A 14213-nucleotide genomic window follows, 5' to 3' on the forward strand; every position below is an offset into this window, starting at 1 on the left:
CATCATCAGGAGACATATCATCACCCAGCAGTCGCCGATGTCACAAAATACCAACAGAAGAATTGTGCGGAGTTAAATCAGGCGGCAGTGTGCAGGCTGGGGGGTGTCAACACAATTCTGATCACTTCTGGTCCGGGGGCTCAGTCGAAAAATCAGAGAGAGAAGCCCCAGCCAGAAAAGCCTGTCACAGCAGACCTGCAGCCTGGCGTCACACCCCTCCCTATGAGGGGACACGGACCGAAGATAAACAGGTTACAAAGTCACCTACTACGCGTTCGCCACGGTTCCCCTGGGAGAGGTTAGGAATGGACATTCACTGAGTTAACAAACATGTGGACCAATCATGGATGGAAAAAATTCCGAAATGGAATGAGGCAGAGTGATTCTCGGTCTTTTAAAGGAAGATAACTTGACGATTGCCTATTTTTTTTTTTAACAAAAACTTCCCTTTTTTCAGTCTTTGTCGGAGAGAGAAAACCAGACTGAGCAGACCAGAAATGTGACCTAATCCAGCCTCTCCTCTACTTTTATGCATCATTGCCCAGATTTCAACCGTGAAGTCAGTCACATCAGGTCTATACACAAGGAAAAAGATACCTACTTTGGAACCTCTATTTTTAAAATGTTAGTTCACTTTGAAGACCTTAACTGTAACATTAACGTTCTAGCGTTGTCTCACATAATTGCTTATATACCACAAGGCAGCTACGTTTTATGTCTTCAAGTTTAAATGAAACCCAGAGGACAGCCTCCTTGTATCACAAAGAAATAGAGAGTATTTAATGAGTAAAGCATCTGATACTTACACTCCCTTTAGACTTTCTGGATCCTACAATCGGAGGTAGTGAAGAGGCTTTCTGACTGTGGAAACAAACAGCAATTTAGAAATTGGAATGTTATTGACAAATAATACCGAATGCAAGATAACTGTCATCCCAACTGGTCACCTCAACCTGCAAGTTATCTGTCTAAGGGACACGGGTGTTTCACAAAAAGTACCACATACTTTCCTGATTTCACAAAGACCACCGTACAATTATCAAAGTCCATTCCAAAAGATCTTCAGTGTTTAACGTGAAACTATTACAATCAATGCTCCCTATAAACTTTTAATATCACCTTAAGTTTTTCTGTAGCACTTTTATTCAAATCCCCAAACTTTCTGGATGCGTTTCAAAAAGTCGTTTCCTCTTGAGTCAAAAACAATAAACATCCACTGTTTTCATAATGTCCTCAGTGTCTATGTCAGAAGCTCAGAAAGGCAAAACACTGGTGTCTATATCCAAGGGAGCTTCTAGACCCGTCATTCTCAATAAAAAATAAAAGTTCTTTTTGGCTACAGGAATGTTGTTCCACACAGGGAAGGGAGAGACCTATCTTGGAACCCACTGACCCCTCTGAAAAGAACCCCACACATAGAGGAAGATGTGTAACTGATTTGTCTGCAAGAGGCCACCATGAGCTACAGACTTCTCCCCGCCCTTGAGAACACTCTGTAGCCCACGTCAGGGGAATCCAGTGTCGCTCAGCAGAGATGGTGACAGATCTGACATTGTGGACAGCTAAGGATGGTCATCAATAAGTCTGCGGGTAAGTAATTCTACAGTGCTGGAAAACCTTGTGCTCTTGCCCACTGCAAACACCGCCCCAAAAGTCCATTTCATCCCTTACTTATTTGGAAGCCCTGGGCTGGCCTCGCCATCAAGCTTCTCAAACGTTAAATTAATGGAGAAAAATCAGTGACCTTGTGTTGTCTCTGTGCAAGTCACACACACCCCGGCAAAAGACAGTCACGAAAAGTCAGGTTCTGAGAGCTAAGGGGCCACAGAATGTCTGGGAGAAGCAGCACAGGTGGTAAAAAACAACACCGTGAGCAAGCCAGGGGGTGCCCCCACCTGCGAGGGGCCAGGCCTCTGCACGCCTGCCTCTGCCAGCCCTCTGCTCAGCTGAAGTAAGGCACCTTCTGCAAATACATGACACTCCCTAGAGAAAAAGGGGTCACAGGGCCCTGTGTGTAATTTAAGGAGCAATCTTTAAAATTTTGCATGTAATAATTATAGTTTCTCTTGCTGCCCTACTTACTTGCACAAGGAGAATTATATCATTTTTATCCCATTATTATTAAAAGAAATGTAAAATATTACATTTTTTGACACTTGTAGATGTTTGTATAGGCACCAACTGAAAATTATTTGGTCTAGCTAACCAGCAGAGACATCATTAAAACTTCAAATGATATATGCTACATAGAAGCCCACGGCCTTGTATCTTCTTCACCAAAATAAATCTTTACTAAATATATATTTACTATGAATTCATAAGTGAATAGTTTAAAAATGCTATATAGCCTTTCATAGTTCCCCCAAAATTATATTTTTTTGTGCAAAAAGAAAAATCTCCAATCTCCAATCATGGCAAAAATAAATAAATTAAAATATATAAATATATAAATATATATATATATATATATATATATATCTCACAGAAGCTCTCCATTCTAAGCAATGAGGAAGATTATACAATATATACTGTTGGTCAGCATAATACTCAGTGTTATTCCAAGTCATAAGTAGGAGATGTCCATGAGGATGAACACTTACCCATAGGACCTTCTCATGGTGGACTTGTCAAAAAGTAATTCGCTGTAAGGCAATTTCTTAAACTTATCTCTGCCGACGGCCACGTAAAACTGCCCATTCTCCAACTCGGCCCCGCTCTCAACAAGTTTTCCTTCTAACGTGTAAAGTCTGCCGAAACATGAATGCCCACAATTAAAATTCTAACAAGCATGAAAGAGCTGCTTTGGGGGCGCCTGGGTGGCTCAGTGGGTTAAGCCTCTGCCTTCGGCTCAGGTCATGATCCCGGGGTCCTGGGATCGAGCCCCGCATCGGGCTCTCTGCTCCGCGGAGGGCCTGCTTCCTCCTCTCTCTCTCTGCCTGCCTGCCTCTCTGCCTACTTGTGATCTCTGTCTGTCGAATAAATAAATAAAATCTTTAAAAAAAGAAAATAAATTAAAAAAAAAAAAGAGCTGCTTAAAATTACGAAGTTCAAAGAAGCATCCCTCTCTTAAGTTGGCTCTATTTGTTACTGTTTGTTACTATTTATTACTATTCTATTTATTTGTTACTATTCTAATTATTGATTTTGAAAAGCCTCCAAGTCATTAGATTCATCCAAACACCAGGGTTACCATGTAGAAACAGCTACATGGTCTACAGAGAGAGAGAGCTCTCTCTCTCTCTCTCTCTCTCGGCACAAGTTCTTCATCCCAATAAACTACCAACCCAACAGTAGAATCCTCTCCTGTTGTCATAGTAAGATTTCAGATGGAAAGCACTGAACACGATGCTTTATTTTATCTTGTAAGATTTTCTTTATTTATTCATGAGAGACAGAGGGTGCGCGGGGGAGGCAGAGGGAGAAGCAGGCTCCCCACCGAGCAGGGAGCCCAATGCTGGACTTGGTCCCAGGACCCCGGGATCATGACCTGAGCCAAAGGCAGATGCTGAACCAACTGAGCCCCCCAGGCAGCCAAACATGGTGCTTTAAATGGAGCTCAGCTCCCGCTAAGGTTGGTTCTTCTACTTCTATTTTGTGAGCGCATTTACAATTCACTTTCCTGATGTATTTGTCTGGTTGACAAACTTCGTGCATTCTGTGCAAAGGCCCTCAGCCAGAACATTACACCAAACACACACAGAATGGAGGCAGAAAACAAGAGGCAAAGGAGCCCCTGGCGAGGGTCAATGGTGCAGAACTGCATAGCACTCGTGCCTCTTCCCTTTTTTTTTTTTTTTTTTTGCCTCCCCCCATCTTCCCAGAATCAAGGGACTTCACAAAGGACCTCCCTTTACTGTAAAACTGCCACTGTGGACCACAGTGAATATGTTACTTATTAAAAGAACAGTGATAACTTCACTACATGATTTAAAGGGTCCACAGGAAAAAAATTTTTAACAGAACAAGAAATAGCAGACTATTAGAAAATACCATGAAAAAGACAATGCCTATTTCTGAAGGTGGTAAACAAGAGTTCATAACTGGAAGGAAATCAAGAAAACCATGAAAAAATTCTTAGACTTCCTAACATTATCTAATAAAGGTTGGTGACATGTGCAAAGAAAAAGGCATTGATCTGTCTGCTTCTTCACCGATGATGGAACACGGACAAAGAAAACAGCCACAAAAACCCTGAAATACGTCTGGGTTGATTTAATGTAAAGATGCTCCTTCTTTCTAACCCGTAGTTCTATCCCTGTAAGTCTAATTATCAACACTTAACCCAGATTTTCTGGTTTTCCCTCCTTAACCTAGACCATGGTTTCTGAACAATGGTGCTGCTGGCATTTTGGATCTGATAATTCTTCGTTGGGAGGCAGGGAAGGAAAGTTGGGATCCTAGCTGTGAACTAACTGTAGGTGTCCCTAATACTGCCCTTGGGTTCTACCCGCTAGATGGTAGTGGCAGCTGCCCCATCCCCAGCTGTGACAACCAAAAATAACCAGATGCTGCCAAATGTCCCCCAGGGCCAAAACAGTCCAGGCTGAGAATGGCTGGCCTGGACCCAGACATTTGCTTCAAAATAGGAAGGTCGGAGTCAGTCCTCCACTTTTATGGCTTGAAATTAATTGACAGCCTCACTGCCAAACTGGAAATAGCCAAGATTTGACTGGTTTCCTCTGCAGGCAGTTAAGCGTACTGAATAAATTCTAACCCATGATTTCACCCTTCTTTTATAGGACTTTGGTTGACCTGCTTTCTTCCTTTTTTACAAAAAGCAAGAAAGAAATAGGGAATTGAGCCAGTTTTAATGGGATGCTTCTGGTATGGAAATATTCTAAAGCACAAGGAGGGTCCGACCATAAGACTTTTTAATGTTCTGTTAAAGGAACATGGGTATGTCCCAAGTGACCAGCAACCAAATCTCACGCATATCTGCCATTACACTGAGAATTGAGTTTCTCCAAGTATTCAAATATTGGGGTAGGCTTGGGGGAATATATATTTTCATTTCTGTATTTAGACTTGCAAATATTTTATTTCCATGTATGAATTTGTTCCAATCAATATAGGTATGAACACGTGTATCTGGGCATGCAACTGTGTGTATATATCTTTGGGTGCTTTATATTGAATTTACATTTATGTATATGTCAAAAGACATAACTGCATATCTAAAGAAAGAAAGAAAGAACTTTTAAGATCTGTCTTCACCCCTGACACCAATATAAATCTAGAAGGATCAAAGGTTAAGTGGAATTAAAAGTACAAGATGAAAACACTGCAGAATATTTTTATAATCTTGGAATAAGGAAAAGCTAAGTTAGTCATAAAACTTAATGATCTTAAGTATAAGACTGAACATTTGACTGTACCAAAATTCAACTTAACTGTATACCAAAAAAAGGGGAAAAAAAACATAAAGAGAATCAAAAATACAGACTAGAAACATTTAAAACTCATAGGAGAAAGAGCCAATTGCCTTAATATGTAAAGAGCATCTATAAATCAGTAAGATAAATATGCAAAGGCAATACAGATAGTTCACATGTAATTAAAGATAAATTTGTGACATTTATTTAGAGAATAGCTCAGTAATTAAGAACACAGGCTCTGGAACCCAGACTGCGGTCCAGTGACTCCCTAGAGCGTCTTGGGATCATCCTGAACATTTCTACAACCCATCCACCCATGGAAGATGACTTTGGCGTACCTGTGGACAGCCCCACTCCTCAGAGTGACTTTTTCCGTGACCATTTGTAGCACATGATCCCACTGATTCAAGGTTTTTCTGGGGATGAGGAGGCGAGAGGCTGGATTTATGAGGTCTCCATTTGCAATCAAGCTGGGGAGGGAAAAAAAAAAAAAAGTAAAACTAGCGAGCTGGGCCATTTGAAACAGTTATACTTTTAAAGCTACAAATTGCAGACCTTCCAACTGCAGTGTGAAAGTCCTCAACTTACAAGATCGTGCAGGGCTCCTGAAGCGATTTTCTAAAGCGCGCGGACACATTGATTCTGCTGTGCATTACGGGCTTCACCTTTATAAAAGCAAAGAAATGCACATCACTGAGCGTCTGTTGGGTTTTCTTTTCTTTCTTTTTTTTTTCCTAGGAGTTAAAACTACAGGTTTTCAGGGACAGGCTTAGACCTGTTATGCCCTTGTTAAAATCTTGCTCTTTTAAAACCCAACGACATAAACACTCTGGGCTCACTTTCTAGCAACATTGCATGCCCTTAACTAAGCTCTCAAGAAAAATTTCCCTTAAGCAATGGCTTAATGCTTGTGATCTGTGCCCACAATTGGGCCTCTCCTGAGAATTTCAAGGCAACATTTTAAACACTGCTTTCCCCTGACAAAGAAACAAAGTTACCTTATAAAATCTGGCACTCTGAAGGGCTCCCCCTCCATCCACAGCGTAATTCCTCTCTGGGGCTGAATCTAGGCACGCCCTCCCCAAGGTACATGACCCCATCTAGTCCCACCCCCTGGGTATGTGAACATTTAGCCCTCTCCCCCACACCGCCCCCACAACATGACCCCATCCCATTTCCCCCACGGATTCCACTTCTCCCCTCTCCATCAGCCCACTTTCCCTAAACTTTGCTTCCAGGCTCTCCATTGCCAGTGGCAAGAAGCTCGGGGCCCCCCAGGGTACCTTCTCCTGAGGCCAGGTTTGGGCTTTCAGCTACCACCCTCACCTCCCTACTCAACGACATAGGGGTTACCTTGAATCCCACCCCTCATGCTGAACTCTAAAATTCCGCAGCAGGCACACTCACTCTCAGCAGCTCATTTCCTTCCAAACTTAAGGAAACTGGGGCCAACAGGCATGAAGCTCCCGGAGGTCCCTCCCCTCCCCCTCATCTCCCTCTTCACCATTTTCTCCTTTCCACCTGCCTCGGGTGGAACCTCAGCCCTTTATAATAAAGCTAACGCCCACCGTGGTGTGGTCTCCAGCTACCTCTGCCAGATCCATGAATCACAGGCTTGTCTTAAAGCTTCTGCCAGCGCCCTTCCCTGCTGATTTTCCCAGAGCACGTACCATCATCTGACACGTGACACGTTTGATTTATCTGATTTTCCATTGCTTATCCCTATGGCGTCCTATAGTGCTACCCTCACTATTACCCCATACTGTATTGAGGACATACTCTAGTAATTTTGTTCAAACGGCGCTCGACCTTGATTATATAAGGCCTTCCTTGTTGGATTCTTGAATTAAAGGTGAAAGTGAACATGTTATATAAACAAATAACTTCAAAGTTCTTGTTGAATTGGCTAAAATGTGCTATTTTTCTTTAAAGCATACATATCTATAAATGTAACATACAGAAATTCATAAATACACGACTCAAAAATAATCATAATTCTGAGTATGTAGGTTGTTACTAGAATTAAATAAAACCACTTGTTTTGAATAATAATTGTTTTCCTCAGTATGGTAAAAATTTTCCCCAAATGTTCATGATTAACCAGGTGAAGTGAAGATTAACCTTAAATATATATTGCTTTGAGTTATTATAATGAAGTTAACTAGCTTGTTTTCAGATATACTCATCTGAAAAAATAATCCAAATAATACATTGAATTGAAAAAAGTAAGACCATTGTATAAAACAATGAAACTTTTTGGAAACAGTACTATTTTTCATTTACAGTGCATTTTTTAGTTGGCATTTCAAATAATAACCTCAATTATATTTGCACACACAAAAATAAGCCAAATCAACTGCACATAAGGGAAATTTTTCCAGAACCCTTTTCAGGGATGAGGGCTTGGTCACATGGTGCTAATGTAGAGAATTATGGCTTTAGATAATGGAAAACATAATAATCAATTAGAATGTCTCTAAAATTTGTAAATTTCCATATTAGTCCATACAATTTCCCTTGCCCTTTAAAAATAAATAGTATGTGAGATATGAGCATAAAATCAAGTATCAGTCAACACACTAGTTAGGGAGGGATGGACACCCAGGGTGGGATGTGAGGTTCTCCCACTCAGACCCTGGGTAGCAGGAATGGCTTGCACTGGTGACTGGCCAACGGCTGGCCAAAGTTGGTCGTGGAATCTAGGATTAGGGGACCAAATCAAATGAAAAGGTATTGATTCAAAACTCCAACTTTCATTTTGGACCCAGCACACTAATAATCCTCCTAACTGGTCTGGTCAGTTTGGAACCGCCACAGAGTAAAGGGGAGACATGCACACAGCTGCTCTCTTGACTGGGTTCTTCACTGCGTCCAACACTTTTCTCAGAAAACCCAGTTTACTTGGATATGGAGAAGTAGGAAAACCTAATTAATCAGAGAAAAGAGTCATCCCCTGAGTGGAAATTTGAGAGGTCAACAGGTGGGGAGGTTGGTAGGGAGAGAGAGATCTGAATAAATACCGGCCTCGCATTGTTCCTGAAACCAGCTCTAAAGACAATGGTGGCCCAAGTGGAGGAGTCATGTTCACTCCGTTAGAACGCGGTGAACCAGGACCTTAGTGCAGGTCTCTCGGTACAAATCACAAGTGCTTTCCAAAATATCCCTTCGTCTCTCCTATCTTTTTTAAATGGTCTTTCTGTCACTGATGGCCTTAATAAACACTTTTCAAAGCCCATAATGCTTTGTGTGAACCCAGTAAGGCTATACGTGATTTAATTCAAGCTCACCGATTCCACGTGGCACTTAATAGGACCATAACCACAGCTGAGTCAAATTCAAGCGAAACCTACATGACTCAAAAAATATGCACCTGTTTGTTATAAAAACGAGCTCAGTGTAAACAAAAGTGTTGCTCTGAAAATATATCTTTGAAAGAGTAACTCCAAAGTCTAAAAAAGGAGTAAATGGCTACGGGTCCACGATTCTGCCCTCTAGGACGGATGAGAACAGCCACACCTTCGATGAGAACCAATTCAATGCCTCACACCTCATTTTCTTAATCTGTAAAAATAGGGATAATCCTGCTAAACTAGCCCAAAGGGAGGCTCCATGAACTAATTAACCAAGAGGCAATGCCACTCCCTTGGGCTGTTAGGCTGAACGCTTCAGAGGATCCACCTGCCTTTTGAAACCTCTTGAAACCTCTCGAAATCTAGGCCAAGAAAATCAAACTCAGTCTCAGGACCTGAGAAAACGATGCTGTTAAAGGAGCACCATCCCCAAATCTCCTGACTGCTCACCTCTTGGAAACACTCACTATACAATTTTTAAAGTCCGTATTTAAAAAATACATCAGGTTTTTGTGACTGCCCATAATAAAGATAAACCTAGGCGTTTGAGGGTGGGGGGAATGTAATGAAGCTATTTATTTGCAAAATACCCGCCAAACCACACAAAAAGATTTCAACTCTATTTTCCTTACTGTATGGATTTAAGAAAGAGTAGGTTCTCCAAATGGTAATCTTTGGGGAAACGCTATTACTACTTTGCAAAGACAGCACAACAGCATCAAAGAGGAAAACAAAGTCCTTTACAAAATATTTCATCAATGTCTACCACTTTTTGATAAACAAGAAGAAAAGGGCCATTTATAGAAGACACGAGAGTTGAAAATAACTCACCTAGGAGTCAATATAGCAGACACACGTCCAAACTAGGAATTGGTCCAAAGAAGTTTTTTAAGTAATTATCCTTTTTCTTCAGTATTACTGTTTTTTAAAAGATTTATTTGTTTGTTTTAGAGACAAAGAGAGCGAACAAGCATGGGGAGGGATAGAGGAGCAGAGAGAATCCTGAAACAGATCCCAATGTGGGGCTCGATCCCAGTGGCCTGAGATCATGACCTGAGCTGAAATCAAGGGTCAGCCCCTTAATAGACTGAGCCACCCAGGTGCCTCTACTCATTTTTTTTTTTAAAGATTTATTTATTTATTTGACAGAGAGATCACAAGTAGACAGAGAGGCAGGCAGAGAGAGAGACAGATAGAGAGAGAGAAGCAGGCTCCCTGCTGAGCAGAGAGCCCGATGCGGGACTCGATCCCAGGACCCCGAGATCATGACCTGAACTGAAGGCAGCGGCTTAACCCACTGAGCCATCCAGGCGCCCGCCTCTACTCATTTTTAAATGGAAGAAAGACTGGCCAAGATGCCTGTTGGATGGTGATGGTACAATGTCCTGTGGTGATTGTTTATATGATAATTAACAATTGGAAAATGCCTCTATCAGAGGATAGTTCATGCTGAGAATTATATCCTAAGCTTCACAGAATGAAACCATTTTTCATGGAGATACTCCACGTGCAGTGGCTGAAGGAGAAATGTGACGAGGAAGCCTGTGTAACAAGAGAGGGGGACAATAACCAAACTTCTCAAAAGAGTAGCTGACTCTCCCTCTCCTTGGATTTCTACCAAAGGCATTACATTGCATCTCAGTTATTATGAGCTGACACATTCTAACCTTCAGAGGAACACAGACCTTCAGAGACACAAGAATTACACCGCTTTTCTACCACTATTTTTCCCTTTTTCGTATCTGAGGAAATACATTCTACTAACCGGTACGTAATCTGACAAATAAAAGGCATCTGCTCTGCCTGTATCAGGTTGTGTTTCCAATTGAAAGAGTTGTTGTTGTTGTCTCCATATTCAGATAAACGGAAAGAGAGTTCCACTTCGGATTAGGAGGTAGAAGGTTGTAGGGGACTACTGTTTCCAGCATGACTACGGAAACTGAGAGATAAGCTAAATAGCATGATTTTCTACATGTAAACGTCCCCCGTCATGTATGTGTGTAACACATATAAGTACACACCCTTACAGAGTGAAATTTTTAAGTGTGGTTAGTCTTGGAAGGCAGACTACAGCAAGAGAAGTAAAGGTGATGTTATAATGATCCTTTCTCTTTTTATACCCCAATCCTTTCTATATAACTTCTTTTCTTTTCTTTTATGTTTTGACCCCTGACCCATTTCTCCTACCCACCTCTGGCAACCACCCATCTATACTCTCTATCTATGAGCTTGCTTGGTTTTCTTTTTTTTTTAAATGGCTCATATAAGAGAGATCATCTTCTATTTCTCTTCCTCTGACTTATTTCACTTAGCATAATGCCCTTGAAGCCCTGGAGACCCATCCATGTTTTCACAAATGGGAAGAATTCCTTTTTTTCATGGCCAAATATATTCCATTTTAAATTTATATATCACAGTGTTTATCCATTCACCCATTGATGGACCCTTAGGTGGATTTCAGGTCTTGGCTCTTGTAAATAATGTGGCAGTAACTATGGGGATGCATATTGCTTTTTCAAGTTAATGTTTTTATTTTCTTTGAAAGATACCAGAAGAGCCACTGCTGGATCACATCATATTCTGAGGAATCTCCATACTGTTTTGCACAATGGCTTCACCAATCAGCATTCCCACCAGAAGGGAACAAGAGTTGCTATTTCTCCACATCCTCGCCAAAACTTGTTATTTCTTGTTTTGTTTTGTTTTATAATAGTCTTTCTAATATGTATGAATTGATACCTCATTGTGATTTTGATTTACCTTTCCCTGGTGATTAATTGATTATGCCTCGTAAGTATCTTTTTGTGGACCTACTGGCTATTTGTAGGTCTTCCTTGGAAAAATGTCTACTCAGATCTTCTGCCCATTCCTTAATTGGATTGTCTGGGGGGGAAGCGGTTTTGTGGTTTTGTCATTGAGTTGGAGGAGTTCTTTTGCACATTAACCCTTTAGCAGATCTGCGATTTGCAAATATTTTCTACCATTTAGTAGGTCGCTTTTGCTTACAGTGTCAGATTCAAAAAATCATAGCCAAGACCCAGGCTAAGGAGTTTATCACCTATGTTTTCTTCTAAGATTTTTATGGTTTCAGGTCTTAAACATTCAAGTTTCTTTAATCCATTTTGAGTTAATTTTTGTAAATGGTGAGGGAGTGGTTGAGTTTCATTCTTTTGCATATGGCTGTCTGGTTTTCCCAACACTATTGAACAGACTATCCCTTCCCCGCTGTATATACTTTCCTCCTTCTCAGAAATTAATTGACCATATATGCATGGGTTTATTTTTGGACTCTCTATTCTGTCCTATTGATCTATATGTCTTTTTCTATGCTAATACCATACTATTTAAATTACTATAGCCCTGTAATATAGTTTGTAATTGGGGAGCATGGTGCCTCCAGTTTTGTTCTTTTTTTCTTAAGATTGCTTTAGCTATTTGGGGATTTTTGTGGTTCTATACAAATTTTAGGACAATTTTTTTCCTATTTCTTTGAAAAAACATCTTTGGAATTTTTATGGAGATTGCGCTGAATCTGTAGATTGCTCTGGGTAGCAAAGACATTTTAACAATATTTATTCCTCCGATCCATGAGCATGGTATATCTTTCCACTCATTTATGTCTTCTTCAATTTCCTTCATTAATGTCTTGTAGTTTTCAATATACAAGTCTTTCACCTCCTTGGTTAAATTTATTTCTAGGTATTTTTCTCTCTCTCTCTCTTTTTTTTAAGATTTTATTTATTTATTTGACAGAGAGAGAGATCACAAGTAGGCAGAGAGACAGGCAGAGAAAGAGGAGGAAGCACACTCCCTGCTGAGCAGAAAGCCCAACTCAGGGCTTGATCCTAGGACTTTGGGATCATGACCTGAGCTGAAGGCAGAGGCTTTAACCCACTAAGCCACCCAGGCACCCCTATTTTTCTCTTTTTGATTCAATTATAAATAGGATGGTTTCCTTTCTTTTCTTTCTTTCTTTCTTTCTTTCTTTCTTTCTTTCTTTCTTTCTTTCTTTCTTTCTTTTTTTGAGAAAGAACGTGCACAAGTGTGCACACACAGCAGGAGAAGGGCAGAGGGAGGAGAGAACCTTAAGCATGCTCCACCTCAGCATAGAGCCCACCACGGGGCTCAATGTCACTACCCTGGGATCATGACCTGAGCCAAAATCAGGACTCAGACTCTTAACAAACTGAGTCACCTAAGAGCCCTTCTTTATTTTTCTTTCTGATGGTTATTAGTGTGTAATACACAACTTTTGTGTATTAATTGTATAAACTGTAACTTTACTGAATTCACTTATCAGTTCTAACAGGGATTTTTTTTGGTGAAATCTTTAGGGTTTTCTATATATAATATCATGTCATCTGCAAGTAATGACTTATTTTTCCAATTCTGATGCCTTTTTTTTTTTCCTTGCCTAATTGCCCTGGCCAGGATGTCCAATAAGATGTTAAATAAAAGTAATGAGAGCAGGCAACCTTGTTTTACTCCTAACCTGAGAGGAAGCTTTCAGTTTTTTACCATTGAGTATTTCAGCTATGGGTCATGATATACTTGATCAGGAATTTTAATCACAAATAAATGTTGAATTTTGACAAATGCTTTTTCTGTATCTACTGAGATGACCATATGGTTTTTATCCTTAATTTTATTTCGCTTATCCACATTTTGTTAACATAGTGGTATATCACATTGACTACTTTAAGGATGTTGAACCATCCTTTTATCCCTGCAATACATCCCACATGACTGTGGTATATGGTCTTTTTAATGTATTGTTGGCTTTGGTTGACTAATATTTTGTTGAGGATTTTTGCATCTGTGTTCATCAAGGACATGGGCCTGTAATTTGCTTGTAGCATTCCTTGTCTCGTTTTGGTATCAAGTCCAAGGTATTAGGGTAATAATGTTGGCTTTATAAAATGAGTTTGGAAGCTCCTCTTCTTTTTTTTTTTTGGAAGACGTTGAGAAGGATTCATATTCATTCTTCTTTGAATGTTTAGTAAAATTCACTAGTGAAGCCATCTGGCCCTGGACTTTTGTTTCTTGGTAGATTTTTTATTTCCAATTCAATCTTTTTACTAGTAATCCATGTTTGGATTTCATCATGATTCAGTCTTGACAGGTTGTAAGTTTCCGGGAATTTATCCATTTCTTCTAGGTTGTAGAGTTTGGGGCATATGTTTTTTCAGAGTAGTCTCTTATGAGCCTTTGCATTTCTGTGATATCAGTCATTTCTGATTTTATTTATTTAAGTCCTCTTTTTTTCCTTGGTGAGTCTAGCTAAAGACTTGTCAATTTTATTTACCTTTTCAAAGAAACAGCCCTTGGTTCCAGAGATCTTTTTTTTTTCTTTCAGATTTTATTTATTTATTTGATGGAGACACAGCGAGAGAGGGAACACAAGCAGGGGGAGTGGGAAAGAGAGAAGCAGGCTTCCCGGGGAACAGGAAGATCCATGGGATGAGGGGCTAGATCCCAGGACCCTGAG

General features: G+C 40.3%; 1 protein-coding gene across 3 annotated transcripts in view; it reads right to left on the reverse strand.

The window, feature by feature from the left end:
- Positions 1 to 14213, reverse strand: part of DCDC2 (doublecortin domain containing 2) — a 133204-nt gene that overhangs the window by 86503 nt on the left and 32488 nt on the right. For all 3 annotated transcript variants that reach the window (XM_032341229.1, XM_032341228.1, XM_032341230.1), the window contains 4 exons: positions 5964 to 6040; positions 5714 to 5845; positions 2601 to 2747; positions 807 to 861 (listed from right to left, as the gene is read on the reverse strand). In XM_032341229.1, coding sequence (XP_032197120.1) covers positions 807 to 861; positions 2601 to 2747; positions 5714 to 5845; positions 5964 to 6040 — 411 coding nt within the window. The remainder of the gene's footprint in view (positions 1 to 806; positions 862 to 2600; positions 2748 to 5713; positions 5846 to 5963; positions 6041 to 14213) is intronic.

This window comes from Mustela erminea, chromosome 4 (assembly GCF_009829155.1).
Source record: "Mustela erminea isolate mMusErm1 chromosome 4, mMusErm1.Pri, whole genome shotgun sequence".
Classification (NCBI taxonomy): domain Eukaryota; kingdom Metazoa; phylum Chordata; class Mammalia; order Carnivora; family Mustelidae; genus Mustela; species Mustela erminea.